The sequence below is a fragment of the Callithrix jacchus genome, chromosome 6 (assembly GCF_049354715.1).
Source record: "Callithrix jacchus isolate 240 chromosome 6, calJac240_pri, whole genome shotgun sequence".
In the NCBI taxonomy this organism is placed as follows: domain Eukaryota; kingdom Metazoa; phylum Chordata; class Mammalia; order Primates; family Cebidae; genus Callithrix; species Callithrix jacchus.
In genome coordinates this window covers 88,562,911-88,590,184 of record NC_133507.1, presented here as the reverse complement: position 1 = coordinate 88,590,184, position 27,274 = coordinate 88,562,911, and the positions used below count along the sequence as shown (strand labels likewise).

Sequence of the window (27,274 nt, the reverse complement as noted above, 5' to 3'; positions counted from 1 at the left end):
GTAATAAGAGTTTTATAACAGATTTATCTAGTCCCAGGTTCCAAGGTTAAGTGGCATAAGCAGAACACTTTAGGAAAGAATAGTAATAGATTATGATTTAAAAATTACTTATTATTTTTATACAAAATTTTTATACAAAAATTAATGCTGCCAAATTTTTAAATTCTATCATTTGCTTTTTTGTTATAGAGAACAGCATATGAAACTCTTCATAATATACACTTTTTTGCAAATAAATAACTTATTAAAATATATATTAATCTATTTTGCTATTGATATTAGAAATATCATTTACTTTATGAAACTTTAAATTATTCACTCTATATTTGTTTTAATATTTATCAGTTACAATTAAGTTAGAATCTGAGGTACCTCTTTAGAATCTGAATGCATTTCCCTTCTTTATTCTCTTCATTTTCTTTTTAATCTATACATAGAGAGGATTTTTATCCTTAGTCCAATTAAGTTGGAATATTATCAAAAACAAACTTTTTTTTTTGAGACGGAATTTCACTCTTGTTACCCACGCTGGAGTGCAATGGAACGATCTCGGCTCACCGCAACCTCCGCCTCCTGGGTTCAGGCAATTCTCCTGCCTCAGCCTCCTGAGTAGCTGGGTCACAGGCACGCGCCACCATGTCCAGCTAATTTTTTGTATCTTTAGTAGAGACGGGGTTTCACCATGTTGACCAGGATGGTTTCGATATCTTGACCTCGTGAACCACCCGCCTCGGCCTCCCAAAGTGCTGGGATTACAGGCGTGAGCCACCGCGCCCGGCCTCAAAAGCAAACTTTTTAACTAAGTAGCTTTGGTTTCCTTGCTATAAGAAATGAATCTAATTGTTGTAGCTAAAAGTTAAGACAATATAACACAATAAATTTAAAAACAAAGTAAAATTCATTGAAAGCAAGCATGTGATTAATCCTATTGGAATTAGATCATCTAATAATCAGCCTTTTTTTATTCCCATCCTTAGAATGGATATTTTAGTCTGTAAATAAAGTAACTTTTCCCCCTACATCTTGAATGTGGGCATGGCACTCATGAATGGGTTTTAACTTTGATAAAAGTCTCCATGAGAAGCCATGGCTAATAAAAACTTTTTCCCTTTGCATCTTCACATTTTTGCAGTAATGAAAACAGGAAAGTATTGATTCTTCTTGACACGAGAAGAGGCTTATCATTACATCAAGACAAATGCTTCACATTTTGTAAAACCTAACCCCCTCTTATAAATCACCTGATTACAAATCTCGAGCTAAATAAAATATCAGGTGAAGCTCTTTTGCTGTCAGACCTGATTAAAATCTATTCAGATTAAAAGGCTCTAGTCCCTGTCAAAATCTACCTGAAGCAATTCTCCAGGTATGAATTTCTCCAAATGGGCATAAACAATAAAATAAAAATAATTGATATACTATTTCTTAAAAATGACGAATAAGTACTCTGATCATGTATGGTATATAAAGTATACATAATTACAGATAGTACTTTGATCACCATATGGGATATAAAAATATGTATAGTTTATGACACATAAGATATTTAGGGTATAGGGCTATAAGAGACTTTCTGCTCATGTAACAGACTTTTTACATCTTTCCTGTAACTTCAGAAATATTTTAATAAAGTATAGAATTCAGGTCTTAAGGTTCCCCAGTACCAACAAAATGAAGTCCTTTGACCAAAGTCAAAAGAATAATTCTTAAAACTGTCCTCAGGACATTATACATCAAAAATGTCACCTGATTTTTTTAAAGTGTAATGAATATTGCATTTTGAGACAGGTACACCCAACTATATTGGGGTAGTATTATTTTTATCAGAGCTTGGAAATATTCTCTTCAAGGTCCATAAATATTTCTATCACAGAGTTGCCTCTCGGTGAAAACAATGGAGTTGTAAAAGTATTGAAAATGAGATATTGGGTTAAATGTAAATTAGTATTTATTGATTTTCAAGAGATTAATTTTTAGCTGGTTGAAAAGTAAAAGAAAAGCTAATTGATCTACAGTGTTTTCTTGAGTGTTGTAAGTTTAAAACAGTCTGAAAGACTATTTGGCATGCACCGTATTATCTAATTGTTTTCTGTCTAGTTAGTCATCCCTTACACTAGGATATCTTTCCATCAGTTAAGCAAGGTGAGTAACATTTATACATTTTTTATGCTGATCATAATATTCTAATCCCCATGTTATCATATAAAAAAGATACACACACATATCATGTAACTAGTAATTTTTCTTGTATAGAAACATATTACATTGTGTGTATGTGCATGTGTGCATTTCTACATGCGTATACGTTCACAGCAGCCCTGGAGGGAAGATGGAAGCAAAAGCCAAAGTTAGTTTAGGAATGCACATCTACATTAATTTTAAGTTCAGCAATTTAGTTATAAATTATCATTTCACAGTCCACTTTTTATGGTTGTTCCAACGTTATTATTTTGATAAATTCTGATGGGCAATCAGTACAAAAAACAGAGCCATATTACTGGGTGGCACATGTGCAAGTTGGAAAGAACAGAAAAGAAGGTATATGTCAAGGGGATGTCAATTCCAGTCACAGTTCTGATGTTTATTAACTGTGTGTCCTTAGGCCTGTTGCTTTACCTCACTGAACTAGTATTTTATTTTTATTTTTTTCATCTGGCATGTATACAGGCTGAACTTGTTTCAGTTTATTGCATCTATAAGTGCCCAGTAAATAAAATTTTTACCATCAAGAAATAAAGAATGAAAAGTAGGATAAACACACACACACATTTAAGCAACATTTATCATGAACTTGGCCATCTGAATCGTCATCACAAAGAATGTTACTCACAATGGGTTGTACAGGTTCAGTTTATCTGTGGGTTAAATATTAAACAGAAGCCAGTCTCAGCTACTTAATAGCATATTATTGATAACCAATCCAATTACTGTGATTCCTTGAGCCTAGAACTCGTATCTAATTTGTTAAACCAGTTTTGTTTTTGAGGAATAACAAATCCAATCACTCTGTCAAATATCAGTCAATCCCCAAAAGTTTAAAACAAATGCCAAACGTATTATGTACTTCTATTTCTATTCATCAGTGAAAGAAGTACTAAGATTACTAGAAAAATAGTTGTGGTAATGCCAACCCAATCATGTGGTTCCAATCAGAGTGCAGAAATTCAACCTTCATACTTTCAAGAATACACTTACCTCAAAAGTAAACTGTTTCCACACGCACATCCATCACTATAGTAATGAAGATATGATAAATATATTTTTAAACTTATAAACTGCCTCTGGTTTAGAATTGTAAGAATGTACCTAATCTGCCTTTACTTAATTTTGATTGTATTATAGGCAGGCTCTTTTTAAAAAAAAAAAAAAAAAAAACTAGGAATAGTGTGGATATTTTTCTTTCTTTTATTCTTTACCTTCAATTTCAATCTGAACATAGAGATACAAGTTTATTCTTTTGTTGTTGTTGTTGGCTTTGTATGACATGTGAAAAGGTTCCAGGAGGAAGACAGAGTCATCAATACTCGATTTAGCTGAAATCCTAACAGTTGTCAACACAACAGAGATGGCTATATTATAGGGTCCTCCACTTGAAACATTTTCTCTTGCATTTGGAGTTGTAAAGCAGATTCAAATATTTTCTTTTGCTATCATCAAAGAGTAGTGGCTTACATAATAACCATCTTTGGGAGGAATTTTTTTTTGTCCGTGTTAAGTGATATGTTCTTCAGGGTCTACTTTCTATTTGAAATGCTACATTCAGTTGTTGCATTGAATACAACCAATTAAATATATATACAAAAAACTTGTTGACAGTAGTAAAAGAAAGACTGAGTGAAAAAAATTCTAAAAGGTAGACTGTCCCTGTCTCAAGGAGTTTTTCCCTTACTTATTTGAAGAAAGCAGTTCTCAAAGCAATTGTGTAAATTCCTTCAGGTATATTGGATATAATTCTGTGACTCATGAATTCTATAAAGAAGGTACCTAGTCAAATAAACTTCCAATTACAGTTAACTTTGAAAATAATCAAATATATAATTATATGTATCTTCAGAGAGTTCTTAGAAATGAATGAAACTATTTTCAAGCACTCTGCTTCATATCTGAAACTGCCTATGGATTTATTTTTTAAATCTCAGGCAAAAAATATATAGGCTGCTCACTGTATGCAGAACAATGGATGCAGACATGAAGAGCGAAAAAGATTGCTATCCTTAAGGATTCTAACAATGTGATTAGGGACACAGACTATTGGTTCCTTGAAATAGAAGTAATAGTTATTCTGTGTGTCAAACTTAGCTAGCCTAGGAAAATCCAATAAAGGGGTTTTGGGCAGAGGAAAGGGAGACTGAGTGACACAAATAAAAAAATGCAAAGTTCAAGTTTATCAGCCCCATTCTTCTTTTGGTACCTATTTTCAATTTCAAAAAGCATATGGATATGCTCAATTGTAAGGTCTTACATTTTTTTCTAAGTACTTTTCCTAATGGAATAGTTAGAACCATAAAAGAACCTTCTGTCTTGCACTACTTAGCTATAAAGTTTAGAGCTATGCCTTATGCTCTGAAAAGCATTCTGTCATAATTTAATTTTGGTAACCAAGTGACGAAGCAGCATCAGACTGACCCATCTCTGGATTAATCACAATGAGGAAAGTGTGCCATAACTTATAGAGTATTCTTGGCTAAATATTTACCTTGTCAGAGAAGAGCCAAAAAATATTCATTGTGTGATATTCTATAGGTAAATATCAATATCATAATTAATAAAAAAAAGCTGGAAAATATTCTAGATTAAAGAAGACTAAAAACCTATGACAATTATAGGCAATGTACTATCCTTGGTTGGATGATGGATTCGGTAAAATAATTAAAAATAATACTTTGGGGACAATTGGTGAAATATAAATGTCAATTAGATATATAATATTATACCTATGTAAGGGTTATATAAGAACATGTATTGTTTTTAGAAAAATGTAAATGTAAAAACATCATGTCTGCACATATTGAAATGGTTTGGCAAAAAAAAATGTATGCATACATATGTATATGTTTGTGAACATGACAAATACGTCTTGGGGACAGATAAAAAACAAATGCAACAAAATATAGTGGTTGATAAATCCAGTGTATACAGGTGTTTATCATCATATTCTTCTAAGTTTTCATCAGCTTAAAGTTCTTCACAAAAAAAAAAGCAGAGGGAGGAAGTTCAACTTTTAAAACAAGGAACAGTTTAACTTTATGAGATAAGCTAGTGAGTAAAGATGTCTTAGAATATGTTTTAAAAAGCAAAATTATCTTGTGTGTTATGGACTGAATTGGTTTTCTCAAAATTCATATGTTGAAGTCCTAAACCCCAGTACCTCAGAATGTGACTGTATTTTGAGGCAGGGTTTTAAGGAGGTAATTAAGGTAAAATGGGGTTGTATGGGCAAGCCCTAATCCAATATGACTGTGGTCCTTACGAGAAGATGAGATTAGGGCACAGATATGAAACTGTGAGGACGTTAGATGGGCTAGGCGCGATGGCTCATGCCTGTAATTCTAGCACTTTGGGAGGCTGAGGAAAGCAGATCACCTGAGGTCGAGAGTTTGAGAGCATCCTGACCAACATGGAGAAACCCCATCTCTACTAAAAAACAAAACAAAACAAAACAAAAAACTCAGCTGGGAGTGGCAGTGCATGCCTGTAATCCCAGCTATTCAGGAGGCTGAGGCAGGAGAATCACTTGAATCTGTTGAGGGACGAGGCAGAGGTTGCAGGGAGCCTAGATGGTGCCATTGCACTCAAGCCTGGGCAACAAGAGGGAAACTTCAACTCAAAAACAAAACACACATACAAAACAAAACAAAAAAAAACACTAGACGGCCACCTGCAAACCAAGGAGAAGCCTTAAGAATGAAAGACCTTGACTTCAGAATTTCAGCCTCCAGGACTATGAGGATATAAACAATTTTTGTTTAGGCCATCCAGTTTGTGGTATTTTTTTAAAGCAGCCCAAGCAGGTGAATACACTATGTTACTCAGAATTCTAACGACTCCTGATGACCCTCACCCTTATCTAACCCGGTCTCTTTTGAATGTGGGTAGAACCTGTGAGTATAATGAGACATCATTCTTAGGATGATATCACATTTCATGACAAAATCTAAGTGTTCTAGTCATGCCTTGTCTTCAAAGACATTCTTTTTCCCATCTGGCCACAGTAGAGGAAGCCAGGAATTTGAAGCATGGATCGTGAGGGGGTTTTGACATTCCACTGCTTGGTTTGAAAGTGCAGGGGTCCCATGCCAAGACATGTAGATTGCTTTTAATTATTGAGAGTGGCTGCAGCTGACAACCAGAAAGAAAATGTGGCCTTGGTCGTAAAACTACAAGAAACTGAATTCAGTCAAGACCCTAAATGAGCTTGGAAGCCAATTCTTCCTCACACCCTCTAGGTAAGATCCCAGCCTGAGAGATTCCTTGTTCTCAGCCTCGTGAGGCCTTATGGAGAAAAGCCACTTGATCCTGCCTGCACTTCTGAATCACAAAACTGAGAGATAATAAATGTGTGTTTCAACAGGTTAAATTTGTGGTAATTTGTTATACAAAAATGAAAAAAAAAAACTGATTTAATAATCCCTTTAGAATCTTCACTGTTATGTTCAACAGTCTGTTTTTAAAGAGAGAGAGAGTGTGTGTGTGTGTGTGTGTGTGTGTGTGTGTTACACAGAGAGGCTAAGATAATATTATACTTATTTTTTTCTGATTAATTTGTTCATATACACACATATAAACTTCATATGCATAAACAAATGTTAACCTATATAAATTATATAGTTATTAACACAATAATATATATATACACACAATTAGAAAGGATAATATAATATCCTTTCTAATTGGAAAAATTAATTTAAATACTCTCTCCAGTTATTACTATATCTCTCTTTCATCTTTGGCATATTTATCTTATTATTTGCAATATCAACCACAGACCCTGTTGGATAGTAGTCACTCAATTAAAATGTGTTGTGTCTAAACTGAATGGCTGAACATACATACATCTGGATAGCATAAGTGCATTAGGTTGCATGGCCGAATGGAAAGCATTATGACTTGAGTGCAATGTGACACAGGCATGCATGACAATCTTGCCTCTACTAAGCATCAAGATGTTGCCCCTGGGAATCCCGTGAACTCCAGGCTGTATGGCATGCTGCAGTGTTCACCTGTAGCTCTGTCACTTAATCGCTTTAAGTAAATCTCCTTGTGCTTTATTTTTATCATCTATAAAAGGGGACCATGAATACTATCATAAGCAGGGCCACCAATCTCTAATCGAGTCTTCATGTAAATTAGAAAACATGCGCCCTTTTAAAGCCAAGTTATTTCCCTTTGGGAGAAAATATATATACCCATGCTATCTGCAATGTTTATGTCACTTCACCACCTTGTACAACCTGAGCAACTCTACCTGACATTCTGCTCAGGGTTTCTGTGAACATCAAAATGGAAAATCCATGTGACCTTCACAGCACAGCGTCTGGCTCATATGAATCATTCATTTGTGTCAGTAATCATCATTAATCTTTATCAGAAACATCATCTTCTTTAACATACAAAGAAAAGCATTTAACCAGAATAGATAAAATGAGAAAAAAGTAACTAGCATAGCTTAAAGCCATGGCACATGAAAAGGCATGGGATAAGTGGTTGTTGCTTTTATGTGCTCAGAAGCACCTTGATTCAATAGTCCCCCAATAAATAGCTGCTGATTGATTGAATGGTTTCTAGTTTTTATAAATAAAAAGCACCTATATATTATGAGAAATGTAGTTCAATGACAACATATTCTTCACTAGTTAAGTGAAAATGAATAATGTGTCATTTATTTTGAAACTGAATTGCCTAACATGCACATTTCAAAGCGAAATGTAACAAAATTCCCTAAAAGCCCATGTGAAGAAACATTTCTTTTTACTGTCAAATTACATAGACTTTACTGCCTAACCCAATTATCGATTCAGAATTGAAAATTATAATAATCTAATATAGATTATAACAACATAATATAAAATATTAATAATATGCATGCTTTGATGTATACAACTATTAAACATTTCTCCTGTTTTCCTTGGAAAATAATGGAACTTAGGTCAAATATACAAGCTTATTTGTTTATGTATGCATACGTGTGTGTGTTTCTATGTATTTTAGAGACAAGATCTCACTGGATATATCACCCAGGCTGGAGGGCAGTGGCACAATCATAGCTCACTGCAATCTCTAGTTCTTGGACTCAAGTGATCCTTTGACGTGGCCTCCTGATGCACTGAGATTGAACCACCGCACCCGGCCTTTATTTCTGTGTTGTAACCAGATAGCTTTGTAAAGAGAGCCATTAACTGCACTTCCACTGCATATCCCAGATCACCAGGAGGACAAGTCTCAGGCAAATCTATTTTTGAAAAGTTTGGAGCAACCCACCATCTATCAATACATGGAAAAAACATAAATTTGCAGTATATTCTTTCAGTGGATTTTCAATGAGGAGTGCTTTTTCATTTGAATAATAACATTGTATAATTATATTAGGTGTTCTTAAGAGTTTGTAACTACCTTTACCCCACTAGAAACTGGAGATTTCATTTCACATTTCTTTAACAGGATTATCATGTCTATAAGATTAGTACTCTAGAGTTTAGTAATATTTAGCATATATCTTCAAGAAAAATATAAGAAATTTTTTATTGCTGTATTTTTCTTACACTGGTATTAAAATAAATACAATTTTAGTAGATATATAGGAGGTTGTGGAATTTATCTGCTATGGCTGCCATACCAAAGTTCCATAGTCTGGGTCGCTTGAACAACACAAATTTATTTTCCTATAGTTCTGGGGGCCATAAGTCCAAGATCAAGAAGTCTGCGAGGTTTGTTTCCTCTGGGCCTCTTTTGTTTGCTTGTGGATGGCTACCTGCTTGCTAATTCATGCTGATTTCTAAGATGAGCATTTTATATTAACAATTTCTTTTCTGTTGGCAACTCAGTCAGAGATGTTGGGAAGTGTTTTTGTTTTCTTCTTTGCTGCTGGATACTGAGAAAAATGTGTCTCAGTTGAGAGATTCTCCTGTCTTGTGTCTGACTTCTCAAGGTTGGCCAGTGAGTAACTTGGGCAGATCCCTCCCTCCCAAGGTATCTTTCTTTAGTACAAAATTCGAAAGTGGATTGCTATAAACCACATTCACCGAATCGGATCTCTCCTACCCAAGCCCTGTTTTCACGTATCTTTGACTAACTTTCCTCCTTTGAGAGCAATTTCTGCCATCCTGAAAATCAGAAAAGCTAACGTTATCAAGTTTATATTAAAAACAAACAAACAAACAAAAAAAAACCCAATGTCAGTTATGTTGCCTAAACCTGAGCAGGGCCGATATAGCAGGTAATAATCTGAAGAGACTCTGTCCTACTGAAAATTCCATACGCATAGAGTAGAGGTATTTCAGAGTAGAATGATGGAAGACATAGGGAGAGGGAGAGAAAAAGAAAGGCATCGCCATTAAAAATAAGTTCTTAGAACACAATATTCTTTAGTGCTTCATTTGGCAAAACATGTCATTTTAGAAGCACGTCTGAGTGAAAGTCAAATGTAAATTTTATACACTGACTATAAAGAATAAAACGTCCTCCGGGAAGAAATGTGCTCACCCTTGAAAGGTAAGAAGCTTTCATCCCCAACCCCAAATGCTAGATTAGTTGTAGATAAACGATGGATTGAATACTTTCTGGGAAGACTCCTTGCTCAGTTTCCAGCTTTGTCCCTGTAGAGTCCTGAAAGAGTGTTTGTTTACAGCACATCACCCGTTAAGCCAAGGAGACTTCACCAGTTGTTTCTAGAATTCCTGTATTTCATTTCACCCCTTTTATTTTACATCATTTTAAAGTGTTCGTTCTCCGTAGTGTATAGTCCTGCCTGAGGGACATGTGTCCTCTTTTATTCTGTGACCTGTGATCTTGGATCAGAAGACTGAAAAGCAGTGACTTCTTGAGTGAAAAGGTGAAGCTTTTGTCATTGCTGAGCTCTCTATGCCTGTGTGAATTGTAGTTCTTCCACCTATGCCTGCAATCAACCTTTTTATAAAAAAAAAAAATTGCAGAGGCAGACTCTCAGAGACCCATTAGTGCATTGTGAGGGCAGAATGAGGAGAAATGTCACCCCCTACTCCTACCCCACTGCACTGGGGAAACATACCAGTGTTAGATAGGCCATTTCACTTCACAATTATACTTATCCCCACCTTCCTATCCCCCCTGCATATCAACTCTTAAGTGGGAATCTTTTCATTATTAAAGAAGGGTCAATGCTTTTTGGCCTCTCTACTGCTGAAGAGAGGAGTCTCAGAATAAAATGAAGAACAAAACAAAAAGAATTGAAAGAGACATAAACTGTCCTCATGGGTCTCATATGCTTTCCCTTTAATCTGTAAGATCATTTCAGCTTTTCTACCTAACGAAAAGCTTAGCTTTGTGACTCTCATATATTAGCTCATTGCAAAGTGACCTCTAAATCACTATTACTTAGAAACACGGACCATACTCCATACTTCTATATATTTTATAGTTCCTACAGTCTACTTTCAGTGCCTTATTCTACCACATAATTTTAAAGGGCAGTATCTGTTTGCTAATAACCTCCCACCTGAATTCTATTTTATTTCTCTGACCTGTGTCAAAGATAGAAAGTTTAGAAGGAAATTATGAAAGGATTTCTATCTTATATCCAAGGCGAAAGGTCAGTGTATGAATATAAGAAGTTCATTAAAATCCTACTCTCTAAATAAAGTTTAAAATCCCACAACAATGGAAACATAATAGAAGCACTGGTCAATTCATGCAGATTCACATCTCACCTAATGACTTACAGTCACTTTCATTTTTCATAAATGCTTCTCTTCCTAGTACCCAGGAGACTTGTTCCTTTTACTGCATTGTTCAATTAGAGCTGATCACTCCCACAGCCAGTGTGAAACAATTCTTTTGGGATGGCCTTCCATGATTTTCAAATGACAAGGTATTTTTAAATTAGGTAGCCTGAAGGGTTCTTTGAGGAATTGAATCCTGCTTTATCTCAGTTTTCAAAAAAGAATGGCAAGTTCAAAGAAATATAAACTCTGCTTTCACTAATAAGAGCCAACTTAGAAGGGAAGAGAATAATTATAAACTCAATTTCTTCATTTTTAAAAAATGAGATATTATCTACATTTCATGACTGCAGTGTCAATTAATATTTTTGACTATTATATTTTTTAAGTACATGCATTTCAACTTTAGTCAATTTTTCAACATCAATGTTTTTGGAAGAGTTTCTAGAAAAAGTTATCTGCCTCCAAATAATTTCTATGCCAAATTTTTCCCAGTGTTAGAACTTAATATACCTGATTATTAAAAAATATGTATAACTTGAATTAGCATATATAGATTAAAATCTTTCTAGCCATATCCTTAGGGGGAAAAAAAACAACAACTGATTTTCACTTAGGTTTCTAGTAAGAGAGAGGATCTACCAAGAGGAGGCAGTTGGATAGTCTATCAAAAGAACCTCAAGGTAGGATACCTCACTGGAGCTCTGGGCATCAGGAAGGCAGATGGGGTCTGGAGTGGAGAAGGAATGCTGCTAGGAAATAGGCGCTTATTTTGGGCACTTTACTGTGAGGCAGGTACTATCATTTCCATTGCACAGATGGGGTAATGGAGGCACAGTATGATTAGATTAGTTGTCCAAGAGGAAAGATGTTTATGGAAAAACAGCTTTGGAGCCAAGCAGTTGCTGTGACCACGCACTGTGCATGTCAGCTCCTGTGCAGCAGATGCCAAGGAGGACAGTGAAGGGGTGCTGTGGTACATATTACTAGGTTCCTTTGTCTGGCCAATATCTCTTCTCCCCTTTTCTTTACTAGAAGAACCCCAAATATATTTTAGGAAAGCAATAGATCTTGTTAGGAGTACTCATTGCCCCATGCCCCATGTAATCCATTCTGGTGAAGGAGATCTACTACGTTTGCTTTCTGTGAAATTTATCCTTTTCCTGACATACAGACTCACCTGGAATTTGCCTCTCCCGTTTCTACTTTCCTTCTGGCTGTCCAAAATGAAATTATCCACTTGGGGAGAAGCAACCATTCTATGGATATGGACCTGAGCAGGAAAGACGGGAGAAGCCTGTTGTCATTCAGGAACTGCCACAGCAGTTCTGAATTATCTACTTTTGCAACTTTTTTTAATAAAAAAACGAAACCTCTATTTGGTAAAGTCACTGTTTCTATAACGTGGTCAAATGCAATCCTAACCAATAAGGAAGTATACAAAAATAGAAGGAAACAAAATCCAGCATATGTAGACTATACCATATTGCCTCAGTCTGGCACCATGACTGGTGGATGCAAACACAACTCTATGCTTCATGCATTCATTGTGTGAGGTTATGCTGTTTCATGTAGCAGCAGTGCCTGAGCCCGGACCTGTCTCACCCATATAGCAGATATATTTCAGCTACGCTACTACAACAAAGATTTGGCAAATTAAATAGCCTGCTGGCCCAATCTGACCTGTGGACTGTTTCTGTACAGACTATAAGCTAAGAGATTTTGTTTTCTTCCTAGCTTTTAAAGGTTTTCAGAACAAACTGAAAAACAAATAGAAACAAAGAATATGCGACAGAGATCATATGGGCCTTTAAAGCCCAAATATTTTTCTATCTGATCTTTCCAGATAAAAAGGATGCTGACCCTTGCAAAAGGACAGGACAGAGAAGAGTCCACCTTGCGTATATTGCTGAGGCCATTTTTATTCTCCTTTGTTGGTCAATGAGTCATTATGTCCAAAATATGATCTGTGACTGAAGAACTCACTCAATGATTCTGTGAAAGGGAACTGGCGGGCAATAGGGAAGAAGGATGAATAGCATGGCTAATACCTTCCTTTCTTCAAAAGAAAGAAACTAGTTTTAAGTATAATGATGTCAGATTTCTGGAAAATATCATACATCAGCTGGAGCCAAGTGTTGAAAAGGAAGTATCATTAAGCATTCCACAGAAAATTCTAGAAGAATTAAATTTTGAATACCTCAGAATAAAAGTGTCTTTCAAGGAGACTTCCCCGCTACAGGTGGTACCAAGCTTTCATTCTCTAAACATTTCCACTATTCATTTTCATTCTCATTACATGCTATACTAACAACACTGGGTTGAAAGCTATGAGTAGAAAGATGGTGATTTCCCTGATTTTCTATTCTTATAGCCTCATAGAACCTAAAATGGGTGTTAGTCATTATTTAGATACTTGAAAAAATATTTTAAGTAATATGCAGTAATACAGGCTTTCATTTTTATGACTAAAAGTCGTTTCTCATACCCAAGGGTAAGATTATAAATTAAAATTTTCCAATAGCATATTTTGGCAACTCTTCCCAACATGAAATCAGCTGAGTTGTAAGCCAACCTCACATAACAATTTTCTAAGTGTACTGCTGTTAGTGAATTTTAACTCCTGCTTCATGAATACTAGAGAATACTCCTAGAGCCTGAGCACAAACAGAGAAGACAAGGAAAATATGGACTCAGTAAACTTTCAGATCTGTAAATATCTAAATTTCATTTAGTTTCCAAGATTTCTTATTTTTCTGTACATATGTTTTCCTTCTAAAGCATTTAGGTCATCAGCATTTTGTGAGTAAAGCTTTTTTTCTTTCCAAACAATATCCATTTAATTCCTGCTAGAATTTTGTCACTTCAGAGATTTCACAATGTAACAATAAATTCTATGCTACAGTGGTCTATCATAACTTAACTTTAAAGTTAAGTGGATTTCAGAAAAAAATAACTATTCTATCAGCTGTTTTTATCTAATATTTTATAGATGCAACATACTTTGTCTTCAAATCAAAGATTTTAACATACTTTTGTTCATATACTGAGCACATTATCCTTCCTAAGACTCAGTCTTCAAGATTTTTCATTGTTAATATTTATCTCTCATATCAAATGTATACATTCATATAATTATAAAATTATGCAATTCTTTTATGTAGATTAGTGATGACTACATGTGAATATTATAAAATAACATATTACAAAGCCCTGTGATTACAGAAAATGATAATGGCGAACATCTGGATTGAGAAATTTAAATTTGGAAAAGACTGATATTTTCATGAAGCCTTTTCTTCATGTGCCTCCGAATTTCAATTGGTGTTGACTGAAACCCTTTATATGGAACAGGCTAATCAAACTTAAATCTAAATATGTTGAACAGATTAAATAAATAAAACAGGTAGAAAAGCAGTTATTTCTCAGTCTTTGACATGTGGCTACATTAATACAGAGCAGTTTCAGTGTTGCCTTTAAGAATATTCAGCAATTTTAATGTTAGAGGGTAAACTCAGAATGGCTAAAGTGAAGAAACATTTTAAATTTGAATCCATCAAATGTGTACTTAAGGAAAGAAAAGAACTGTGTACTTAAACAACTACCAGAAATACTCTTGAGCAGGTATGGATTTCATTTTACAAACTAAGTAAGCAGAACATCATTCTCTTTTTAATTAACTGACATGCAATTTCCAATTTGAGGCCTCCATCTGCTAAAAGGCCCTAATCTCTATGAAGGACCCCCTTTTTATGGCATTCAAGGTGGTATGTACCTTATGGGCAGGGTGGCTATTCAAATATTTAACAGCATTGCAGTGACTACTTAGACCATTTTGAGTAGATGCCTAACCACTCAAGGTCAGTGCATACAGGTCGGGTCCACTGGCATGAGCCTGCTGGGTATCTGCCATATTTTTAGAGACATGGAGTGGGCATAATATTTATCATCACCTACTTTGACATGCATCGAGAGGTCTCTTTTCTCTCTGGACTTTACCTACTGACTACACAGGTTACTACTGCTTCTTTAGACACAAAATCTCTCCTGTCTGATTTCCCATTGTGCTCCCTCTTAAGCACAAAGGGAACATCCTTGTTCACCATTATTCACCAGCATGAAGGAGACTCCAGCTTAAATGTGCTATGCTACCATTTCATCTCAACTGCTACTGCATTGGGCCAGTCACACAGTTCTACGGGGTTTCCCCTTCCCCCTGGCTTTCCTGCATATGAATTCTGCAAATCTATGTCATATCCTTGTTATTTTCTTCATCTCAGAATTTATGGGAGGATCAGGGCAGAATGTAAGACCCTATTATCAAAATTAAAGAACTTGACTCTTACTATGATTATGCCATGGCAGTCTTTCCTTGTAGCCAAAGAAGAGAGAATTTCACTTCTAGATAGCACTTGAAAAGGAGAGGGCTAAAGCTTAAAAAGAGTTAGGACATTGAAATATGGTCTCAATACTTGTATGATGTAGGTCCAAAGTACTTATTATTGTTGTCTTCTTTCTACATTCCTATATCTCTTCATCCATATGCACGATGTTGAGATTTATCTTCCCTTTTCAAATACCTTTAAGATATAATTCATATGACATAATTCACCCATTTAAAATGTATGTTCCCATGTTTTTTCCCCAAAATTTCATCTTGAAACGTTCTCACGTTTTAAAATTTATCAACAGAGTTGTGCAAGCATCATCACAATCTAATTTAAGAACATATTCATCATCCCCCCAAAAGACCAAATATTCAGTAACAGTCATTCCTCATTCCCTCTTCTGTACCCCACATTACCTAGCAGCTGGCAACCAGTCCCCAACTTTCTTTCTCTATAGAGTTGCCTATTTTGCGTCTTATATATGAAGGGAATCATAAAATATAAGATCTTTTTTGCTGAGTTTCTTCCCTTTAGCATGATTTCCAGGTTCATCCATGTTGTAGTATGTATGAGAGTACTTCATTTCTTGCCATTACCAAGTAATATTCCTCCATATGGGTTTATCACAATTTATTCGTTAGAATTTTTTTTAACTAATCTTTTATTTTTTACATCTTCCTAGAACATTTTCTATGCTATAAGGAGTCTAGTAAAGGGTTTTTGGGAGTTAACTAGTGAAAACTGGAAATGTAGTATAAATGACTATAACCTCTTCCTGTGGAAAAAGTGATTGGCTCAAAATAAAGAGAAGCAATTCATGCAAATATCCAAGTTTTCACTTTTTAAGAAACCTTAAAAAACTGTCAAACACAAAGGAAATTAATAAGCATTTGACTCTAACAGCAAGTTTTCTTCAGAACTGTCTGCAAGACTTGTAAACAGATAGATGAAAGTGGCAAATGGAACCAATAATTGTTACTTCTACAATATCAAGCAATGAAGACGATGGATTTTTTTCAACATTAATTTCATGTGGTTTAAGGTTAACTTCATGTGGTTACTCTGAGGATGACACTGACATGTCAGCATCCCTGGTTACCTGAGGAGCACAGGTTGATGTGAGAAGTTCTAGAAATGTTGCTATGAATATTCAGGGAACTGTTCAGACCCTTTATAAGTGAGTTTTAAAAAAAGTGGGGCATATTTAGCTATGGTCATGTTATTATTTATAGTTTTATTACAGTGGTATTTATAACACAGAATAAACCTTCAGTGGATTCCAAGTTATAGCAGCGCAACTGTGATTAGGACTCACGTATACTAAGCATTTCTTAATCTGATACTATAAAGGCAAAGATCTTGACTCTATGAATGAATAAAGTTTCTATCTTTCAGGCTCAAAGGAAAAGATGTGCAATTATTTGTATAATGCCCTAAGATATTAATATAAATAACATGGGAACTAAAGCTTCATTTCCCCAATATTCCTTCTGTTTCAAAATGTGTGAGATAATGTATTGGAGAAGGTCTCTTTCCCTTTTAAGGCTACATTTTTAAATATTTTTTTCTCACGTCATTTTTTTTCTAGTGTGAACACAATCTTGCTGAATTAATTAACCGCACATTTTTTCCTTTCATAAGTTAATTCACACTCCAAAACTGCATTTTATGCCTTCCTTCACATACCTTTTTTTTGAAAAACACAAACAAAAGGTTTCTTAGGCTATTTAAAAAAAAAAAAAAAATCAGCTACAACAGCAGTCATCCATGAAAACAACTGACATTTAGTTTCACATGTAAGGTAAATCTGAATGGCATGAGAACCTTTATACTCACAGGTATCTAAAGACTCGTCTGAATCATCAGGGCAGTCAGGGTCCCCATCACACAGCCAGCTCTGGGAGACACAAGTCACGTGATCGTGGCAAAGAAATTCACCAGGATCACACAACTGCTGATCTGAAAATGAAAATGTTTCAAAATAAAATATGAACGATCTGAACATGAGAAGGAGCAGTACAAAGATGAAACATGAGAAAGCAATGCATAAAAGGTACATGAATATGATCCACATTTTCTGTTCAGCAGCAAAGACAAACCAATTATTTTTCTAATTTTAACTGCTCAGCTCAAACACACAATTTTAATACACTTGACTTTGTTATAAGTTCACACATTCTGTTCTGGAAATAGTTAAAAATTCTGTTTGTGTTTATGACTAGGGACTTTATCAGACCAGAGATGGAATATAGATATTCCAGAAAATAAGTTTATATAAGATGTTGAATCAAAGCAGAAGCTCTTGAGCATAGAAGTTTTTAGTTTCTTTTTCAACTCTGGAAGAAAAAATCAGTTGAGTTAAATATTAATATTATAGTTAAAATCCATTTCTGGGTATTCAGTTTTTATCCATCCATCCTAATAATGGGGCTTCACATCTCTACATGAGTTGGATCCCCAATATCACAGCATTTTCTTCCTTTTCTTGTCATGACTTCCAACATGACAACTTCTGCTACAAGAAGGCAGAAGTGATAGCAATCTTCTATAAGGCTTTTTTTCCTATCTCAGATTTTCTGCAGTTGGTTGTGACTAAAAGTCTGCTGTTTTCTTCCTTTGTTTCAGAATATTTGAAATCTACAGCCCTTCCTCAAGTTCTCACAAACTCATCAGATGTTTGTTTTTCACAATATATTTACTTATATATTGTGAATCCCTTTAAAAAATAATTATTTTTTACACCTTAATATGTCTGAAATAGGAATGTTTCTTACAATGATGGCCTCTGAATGTAAAGTAGTGTTGGGAACACCTTAGCCATTATGTTCCACCAGTACTTTTGTTATCTGCATGTAAAAACAACTTAAGATTTTAAAAAATCTATCATTAAATAGGTCTCAGTGAGCTCTTTCAGTGAATATCATATAAAAATTCTAAGTGATATGAAAGCATTAGGCCATAACTTAATTGACAACTTTGCCCGAGCAATATAAAAATACTATATCACGCTCTCAATAGTATCCTAGATTTGATAAAATACGGTACATCTTTTCTTTCTCTCCCTCGACTTCCTTCCACCTGAGACTAGCTGCGTAAATTTCAGTAAATATGCATTACAAACACACATATATCTAAAAATCTACAAATATGGGTATAAGAATAGACTTTTCCATTCTCAAACTATAGATATTTTATATTTTCATTAAGTTCACCACCACCACACTCATCAACACCACTGTCATCATTGTTTTTTACATGAAGCTGCTTGAGCATACTTTGCATTGGACCAGACTTGGTGTTGTAGAATCAAAGATGTAGAAGCCAGTCTTTGTCTTAAAGGACCCAAAAGACTAGTTGCGCCTACAGATCTCACGCCCCAAAAAGTGCTTAAAAAAGAGAACATGGGAAGAGACAGATGGAGACAAATAAAAAAAATCATTTTGGGATGTTTGCATTCCTCTAAAGATGGATAGGCTTTGGATAAGTGGAATACAGAATATTCCAGGTAAAGTTTAGAGTAAACAGGGGCTAAGACAATAATTATTGTGGGGCATTTGAGAAAAAAGTCAATTTTCTGCTGAAAATGAAATGGCATTCAGGTAGTAAGACCTGGGTTTTCCTCACCAAACAGTGGTGTATGATATTTATAAGTAGGCTTGAATGCTAAAGGAGGAGGGCTTACATTTTGCTTTAGGCTGTCACATAACTTTTGAAGTTAATATAGAAAAAGAGCATGGAATAAAATTCAAATTATTTTGCTTATAGATAAAGAAACCATATAATTTATCTCCAGGCTGAGAGTGTTCTCAGACTGCAAGTAGGTTTATTAGTAATTACACTGGGACAACAGGTATAAACCAGTTTATCCCAGAAAAGTCAGAACAGATGTTCATTGTATCTATAGCTACTTTGTGTTTGATCTATGATCTTGAAATACTAGATTTTATCTTCATTCCTCCCAAACCATAACAAATGGTTATGTGGAGAGGGAGAAATGTCATTGCACAGTGCGTGACTCAGTGAATAATTGATAGGTACCTGTTGAAAATATAAAGAAGGCGGCCATGAAAATAACTTATGATGTTGGAATTGAGCATCTGAGAAACATAGGTCAGGATCAGTAATGAAGGACCTTGATTGCCATTGGAAGTACTTTGTCTGTAATTTGAAGTCACAGAAAATACTTTTAAAAAAGATATTTAATAATAAAACATGCTACAAAGCCATCTCCTAACAGACTGTTACAATTGTCTAGAGAAGAGTTCAAGATGACTGGACTAAGGTACTAGGGAATTAGATGAAGACTCTGATCCAAGTAATGTGAAGTATGAGTTAAGAATTGGTGACTAAATATTTGAAAATATCCGATATATCTTCATGTATATAGTCTTAAACAACGGATGGTGTCATAAAACCAAGATACGACATACAGATAGAAAACGTAGACTGAATGCATGTGTACATATGTCTCTGAGCCCACTCATGGGGGGAGCTGAATCATATTAGAAATAATAAATAATATTTAATGATATATAGCACAGAAAGCACTTCCACCATTCCATCCAATTTGTTCATTTATTTATTTATTTATTTAATACACTATTGAATTTCTACTGTGTTCTAGGCACTAGGGATACAATAATGAAAATAAATATAAAAAAAATTGGGCAGAATTCCTTCTATCATGGATCTTACATTTTAATGGGAGGAGAGAAAAACAAAACAAATGAGCTAATTGTATAGCACATTAAAAGATAAACCTTACTGAGAGAATTAAAACAGAGATAGGGATTGAAGGTTAGAGTTTGGAGGCAGGTACAATTTTAAATAGGTGGTCAGAGTATATGTTGCAGAGAATATGACATTTGAATAAACACCAAAGTAAGGTGAGAGTGACACCCATTTGAATAAAAGGTCAAGAGCTAGGATTTGAAGCAGGAGGAACACTAAGGAGGTCATGTGACTGCAGAAAAAGATGAATTAGGAAAAGATGTGGTCAGAGAGTACCACATCTGAGGAGATCAGATAAAGGTTTTGTTTTACTAAAAACAAACAAAAAACAGGATGAAGACCATTAAAAGATTCTGAGCAGTGTAACAGTGTTGCAGCTTTTTCACTCTGGTAGTTCTGCAGGGAGTGTTACAGCTCATTGACTCCTGTCGCCAGCAGCTCAGTGGGTGGGGGAGCCTTACAGCTCTTTGCTTTTGTCATTCAGAGTTCCAGATTCTTGTCCCACAACCAAAATAAGGCACACAGACTGGAAAGGGTTAAGGCAGAGATTTATTATTGACAGAAAAGATCTCAGGAGCAAGAGGGAGCCCAAAAGACGGTTGCTGGCTGTGGGGCTAAGTTTGGGGTTTTTATGGACTGGGAATGAGGAGGAGTGGGTTGACTTGTCTGTTAGCTGTTTTTGAAAATGTACCATTTGGAAGGAGAGAGGATAGTGTAAAGAACCAATAGGAGGCAGAAGTGAACTCTTGGCCTGCAGAGCTGGAGTGATGTTTCACTTTACACAAATGAAGACTTCGCCTGTGGCCAATCACAGAAAGACAGGTATATGTAAAACAAATGAAAAATAAGAGACAATTGGGAGGAAGAGCACAAAACAGAACAAAGGCACCAAGGGGAGAGAAAAATGTAGTGAAATTTGTTCATCTGTGCTCACAGAGTGGATGTTTCCATTTAGGGATGTGGGCTTTTTCTTATTTGAAGCCTGCAGCTTGATTTTCAGGCTGTTCCTGGTTTAAAGAAGTTCTGCGGAGGACCTGCCCTAACTGCTTGCCTGACCGGTTTCATCCGTTCTCCTCTCTCATCAGGATCTGGCTTACTTCTTTAAAGAATCATTTTGGCTACTGTGTTGAGAATATATACTATAGTGAAGTGAAGGTAGAAGCAGAGAGATCAACTGGAATGCTATTGCAACCATCCAGGTGAGAGGAGATAGAACTGTGGAAAGACAGGTTGGTTGAACAGAACTTCAAGACTGTATTTAAAGTGGAAACTAGACTCAAATATTATGCTCACCATTTAGTAAATGCCAGAATCTTAAATTCAGTTAGTTAAACCCAAACGTATGACTCTCTAACCATTTAAAAATTATACTGAGTATGGGATGTTTTGGAAACATCTAAGAAAAAATATCTAGTCAGTGAAATATTTACATCTATAACTCAGGAGACTGGGTAAAACTGGCAACACAAGAGAACTGGGGCTACACAAAGTTAGTGAAAAACTAGAGGAATAGACATAGGGGTAGATTAAATTGACGTGAGAGGAGGGTGGGGGATAAATAGCTGGTCAAGAGAAAGAGGCAAAGGGTAAGAGTAGGTCAGACAGGGAGACAGAGGAAACAAAGTTTAGCCACAGATATAGGAGGAGGATGCAGGGGGAAAGGAGATTTACTAAAGTTATGTGAAATTTCAATAAAGGAATCACTTATGACAAAGTTCAAATACAGTGAGTTTTAAAAATCTGGAGTAGACTCATAGCCTGAGGGAAAGATACCGCTAGAGAAAGAGACTGGAGGCCCAAGAAAAAGGTGAAAGTAGAGCCATGTGCCCAAGAAAAACATATAGAGGTGGAATAAGAACAGAAATAATAGTAGAAACACTTGTCCTGAGGAAAAAAAGATAGAAAAATGAAATAGATAAATTTTTAGCTGGTATGGAAGAAAGTTAACATAGTCTTCATCAGTTGTGTTTTCTCAAAAACTGAGAAGGATTAGTTTTAGAAATTTGAAGAATGTGGAACATGAAAGGGTTGTAAAGGTTTAGAATAGTTGTATTAGAATTAGAAAAGGAATCAACTAAGAATTTGTGAAAGAACAACTTTGTAATAACAATGAGTATCCAGCTAAGGTTAAAAGTTGACAGTGGATGTTTTGTTCATTTTATTTTGTTTTAGTGTCCAAAGGTTCACCTATATGGAACCATAGATATAGAATAATTCTTTGGGAAAATCCCAGAAGAAAATCCCTTGGTAAAATATGCAAACCATCTGTGATGGTTAATACTGTCAACTTTACTGGATTGAAGGATGGGAAGTATTGTTCCTGTGTGTCTGTGAGGGTGCTGCCAAAGGAGATTAACATTTGAATCAGTGGACTGACAGAGGCAAACCCACCCTCAATCTAGGTGGGTACATTCTAATCGGCTGCCAGTCTGGCTAGAATAAAAGCAGGCAGAAGAAGGTGAAAGGACTAGACTGGCTGAGTCTTGTGGCGTCCATCTTTCTCTTGTGCTAGATGCTTTCTGCCCTCAAATATCAGACTCTAAGTTCTTCAGCTTTTGTATTTGGACTTACACCAGTGATTTGCCAGGGGCTCTCAGGCCTTCAGATACAGACCGAAGACTATACTCTCAGCTGCCCTACTTTTGAGGTCAGGGGACTCAGACTGGCTTCCTGGCTCCTCAGCTCGCAGACAAGCATATTGTGGGACTTCACCTTGTGATCCTTTGAGTCAATTCTCATAATAAACCCCCCTGTATATATTCATCTGTCCTATTAGTTCTGTCCCTTTAGGGAGCCTTGACTAATCTACCACCCATCCTCAATACTCATATGCACGTGGAGATATACACAAATTCATCATGCTTCAAAATGACATTTTTTTTTTTTTTCAGGAATAAGATAGATCTAATGGGATTTACCTAATGAGCCTATGTTATCAGCTTGCTAAGGCAAGTTTCAATCTTTAAAGACAATTTATATTGTTACAGTTTTGGGATATTTTATATTATCCCTCTAGGAAATAGCAGATAAGAACAGCCTGCTATATAACACACCTATTTATTTTTAAACCAGATATTCCATTTCAAAGTCAGTTTTTAAAAACATTAGTTATAGGAATCAAGTGAATGAATTTTCAGTATTTCAAGGTGATTACTTAAAAATATAGCCACTGGATTGAATTCCTTGAATCAGAAGCTAAATATGTTGTATCTATATGTGTTTTTCATTTAGCCTATTTAATGCTTCACCCCACACTTCTGAGATAGTCAGACTAATCTTATTTTAAATGTGTTCCTATTATATGAAACATAGTGTTTTACACTGTAATTAAAACAAGGAGCTTATGAAAATGTGAAGGCGGTTTTACTTACATCCCTAAGGAAGAAGATCAAAGCTAGTACCATGCATATCTCTTTATAATAATAGATCCTTGCAATCAAAAGACATGAAAAGATTAGGACAAGCATAGCCTACACAGTTTACTCACTTGGATTCACCCTGGCATGAGAAAGGCTTAGTATAATTATCCTTCCACATTTACATGAAAACATCTAATTATGTATTTTCATAGAAGTTTATAATAAATATTTTTGAAAGTTTGATACAGTCATAGATGAAACAATGTATATACCTGAGTTGTCACAGACTAGCTAATTTATATTTTCTCATTTTAAAATCAAGATGAACTGCTAATTTTGATCTTTTCAGAAAACAGTAACTAAGTCAAATACTAAAACAAACATCTATCAATAGGGGTCTACTTCACAACTATGTAGCCCCCAGCTCCTTGAATATTTTGCCATGATTAATTTACAAAAATCTTGTGCCATTTTTCCTAAAAGTTCACTTGTTATACTAATGCTATATATACTAATGTTATCTCAACAAGTTGCCTATTGAATATATAAAAGGGCACTACAGAAAAACTTTAAGGTAACATAAATGATTTACTCTGGTAGCTAGTTACAGATTAAACATAAAGGAGGGATAGTATTTAGTCAACTCAACAGCAATACCCTCAGGGATTCAGATAATTAGGTTTCAAAATACTTTTAAAGCATAGGTAAATTAAAGAATACATACAGTCTTCTGAACAGCTAAGTATTAGGGAAATGCTATGACTTATGTTTTCAGAGTTTAGTTAATATCAACTATTTATTTATTGTCTCTATATCTCATTGCTAATTTAAACATAGAGTGATTCATACCACAACACTCATAACTGCTAAAAGAGAAATATGGTTATACTTCCTTTTGTCTCATATAGCAGACAATGAATTTATTACAAAGAGAACTGAATTTTTGTAGAGGCTACAGAAAATATTACAAATGCAAATTTGAATTTTGACAAAGCTCATGTAATATTACAAGAACAATGATAGTTATCAAATATCAAGAAGTACCTTAATTCCTTTCCTTTACATTCACCTGCCTCTGAAAAATGTGCATATATACATTAAAAATAAATTGCTCAGAATTCCGTTTAAATTGTTTTTCATAATATTGTTAGAGGTCTTTCTAAATAATTTCTTCTACTGTCATTTTGCCAACTCAACATACACTTTTTAACTCTTCTCACTGTTCTATTCAATTTCCCTAAATGTGATATTCATATACTTTTATCATTATATTTCTTTTCTTGGAATGCCCTTTCCTATCTAACAAACTTGTAATTATTCACTAAAGTCTAATGACATTTTAGATCCTTTAATAAAAGCTTTCCCAGTGAACTTTTTCTTTCTCTGTCACTGGATCCACAACACTCTACTCAAAACACCAAAAAGCTTCTACAGTACTTCATTGTATGCATTGCACCTACTGTGTGATGAGCTTCTAGGGGGCAAGGGCTTCTGTCCTAAGACTTCATGTTTACAATAAGAAAATAGTTCAGGGATGCAGGACACTATGTTTTGTGAGATAAGGCAGTAAAAGAAAGTTAAATATCACATGTTCTCATTCATATGTGGAAGATAGAAAAGTTGATCTTACAGAAATAAAAAGTGGAACAGAGGATACTAGGAGCTGGGAAGGATAGTGGGACAGAAAGGATAGCAAGAAATTTGTTACAAAATTGTATCAAGATAGGAGAAATAATTTCTAGTGTTCTGTATCACTGTAGAATTACTATGATTAACAATAATATATTATAGTTTCAAATAGAAGGAGGATATTGGACGTTCCCAACACCAATAAATAGTAAATCTTTGAGATGATAGATATGCTAATTACCCTGATTTCATCACTGTACAATACATGTATAGTAACATTATCTATCCCACAAATAGGTACAATTATTAGGTCAATTAAAAATATAATTAAAGAAGACTTTAATGAAAGAGAGACCAAATTTTCTGACAATAATTATGCACTATTTTTGCAAAAAGAGGGGCTAAAAGAAAAACCAAAGCAATACGAGTATTCTGTGTTTTATTTTCAGGATGATAAATAGCTTTTTTAATCATCACTAAAATAAAATTAAGCTCTCCCATGGTTAAAATGAAATACCTGAATAGTAAAGATTATTCTATATAAAATTAAAACATCCGTGAAAACTGAAAAGCAAACTTGAGATTCAGCGTTACCCTCCAGAGTCTCTTAAAGACTGCTGAAAATTAGACTTCTACAATAGCTGGCGTGAAGTGGTAACTTAGCCAAATATGTTATAGTTTTTTGCAAAAGATAATTCCTTGAGGAAAATCACATCTGTGACCACAAGATAAAATGTAACTCACTGTCTTCTGTCTATAAATAATAGGAATAGAAAAATGCTAGGATTATGTACATTTTAGGGGCTCGGGGTTGGGAAAGGTAAACTAAAAATGCTTGAACTAGGACAGTTTCATTTTGCAAAGAGAATAGATTTTCTTCTCAAAATGGGTGGCTTATTGAAAAACTCTATTGGACACTATAATTCACACATTGTGAATATAATATCACAATTCATGATACCACTAATCTATGATAATCCCATCCTGAAAAATCAGCAGAGGCTTGAATTCAAAGGACATTGAGTGATGAAAAGTATTGAAACATTTGTATTTCAATAGTATAACATGATTCTTAATCAGTAATTTCCATTTTCATGTTAAGACGCTATTAATAATTAGAAACTTAGTCTACAGATATATATGCATGTATACCCGCACAATATGTAAACAAGTTTGCATATTTTAAGTTGAATGAACAATTCCGGCTACAGCTCATTCATCCTTGAAGCTAAGACAGATTGAGAGACAAGCCAAATAAGGATAAAATGTGAAACTGACTAAAATTGAATAAGAGTCCCATGGTAGGCTGAATAATGGCACCCCAAAGAAAATCACATCCTAATTCCTAGAACTTGTGAATATGTCACCTTACATAGTAAAAGGGACTTTGCAGATGTGATTAAGTAAAGGATCCTGAGGTAGGGGATTATCCTAGATTATCCTAGTGGGCCTATTATCATCACAAGGGTGCTTGTCAGAGGGAGATCAGAGAGCAGAGAAGTAGATGTGTCATCAAAGAAGCTGCTGCAATTTAAGAAAGGGGCCAAGCATCAAGGAATGCGGGCTAACTCTGGAAGCTGGCAAAGACAGGAAAATGGATCATCACCTAGAGCCTCCAAAAGAACTCAGCCCAGTGAGCACTCTTTAGTCTTCTGACTCCCATGCTGTAAGAAATTTGTATTGCTTTGAGTCCCTCAATTTGTGGTGATTTGTTAAAATGGCAAAAAAGAGACTAAAACAATTTTCTAGTCTCATGTCACAGACAAGACATCACAAGTGTTAGGCTGATCTAATGACTAAGAAACAAGCAAGTTGCAAGCTAGTGTACCATTAAAGGCCTTTTTCTCCTTAGTTGATTTCTTTTAGTTTCAACATGGTCTACTTTTACATAAATTGGCTTTTCTTCTCCTTGATGTAAAATGTCAGTCCCAATACGCTGGCACAGGATGAAGGCCAGCAATAATGACTAGAAACATATGAAAGAATTTTATGAAAAATCTTATACATGGTTAATAAGTCATAAATAGCTGGCATCTCTGAATGAGATGTATATGAATTGGGAAGTATATATTTTTGTGTATAATTGTGTATACATTTTTTACTCTTGGGAGATGGAAAAATACAAAAATATGATAATGTCCTTTACCAAAAAATCATAAGTAATAGTATATTTTTATGCTTTCTATTGGATGCTACCAAATGTGTAATCATTCCATGCCTTATTAAGCACCAAGTGTTTTTGGAGCTGCAGATG

At 35.0% G+C, this 27,274-nt stretch overlaps 1 protein-coding gene and 1 long non-coding RNA gene across 6 annotated transcripts in view; one reads left to right on the top strand and one right to left on the bottom strand.

Moving 5' to 3' along the window:
* Window positions 1-27,274, bottom strand: part of LRP1B (LDL receptor related protein 1B) — a 1,941,900-nt gene that overhangs the window by 1,587,255 nt on the left and 327,371 nt on the right. For all 4 annotated transcript variants that reach the window (XR_013518953.1, XM_078327882.1, XM_078327883.1 and 1 more), the window contains exon 2: window positions 17,138-17,260. Coding sequence is in view for 3 of the 4 variants with exons in the window: in XM_078327882.1 (XP_078184008.1) it covers window positions 17,138-17,260 (123 nt within the window). In the remaining variant the exon portion in view is untranslated. The remainder of the gene's footprint in view (window positions 1-17,137; window positions 17,261-27,274) is intronic.
* LOC118154766 (uncharacterized) overlaps window positions 1-27,274 on the top strand; it is a 114,534-nt gene that overhangs the window by 61,119 nt on the left and 26,141 nt on the right. The window lies entirely within an intron of this gene.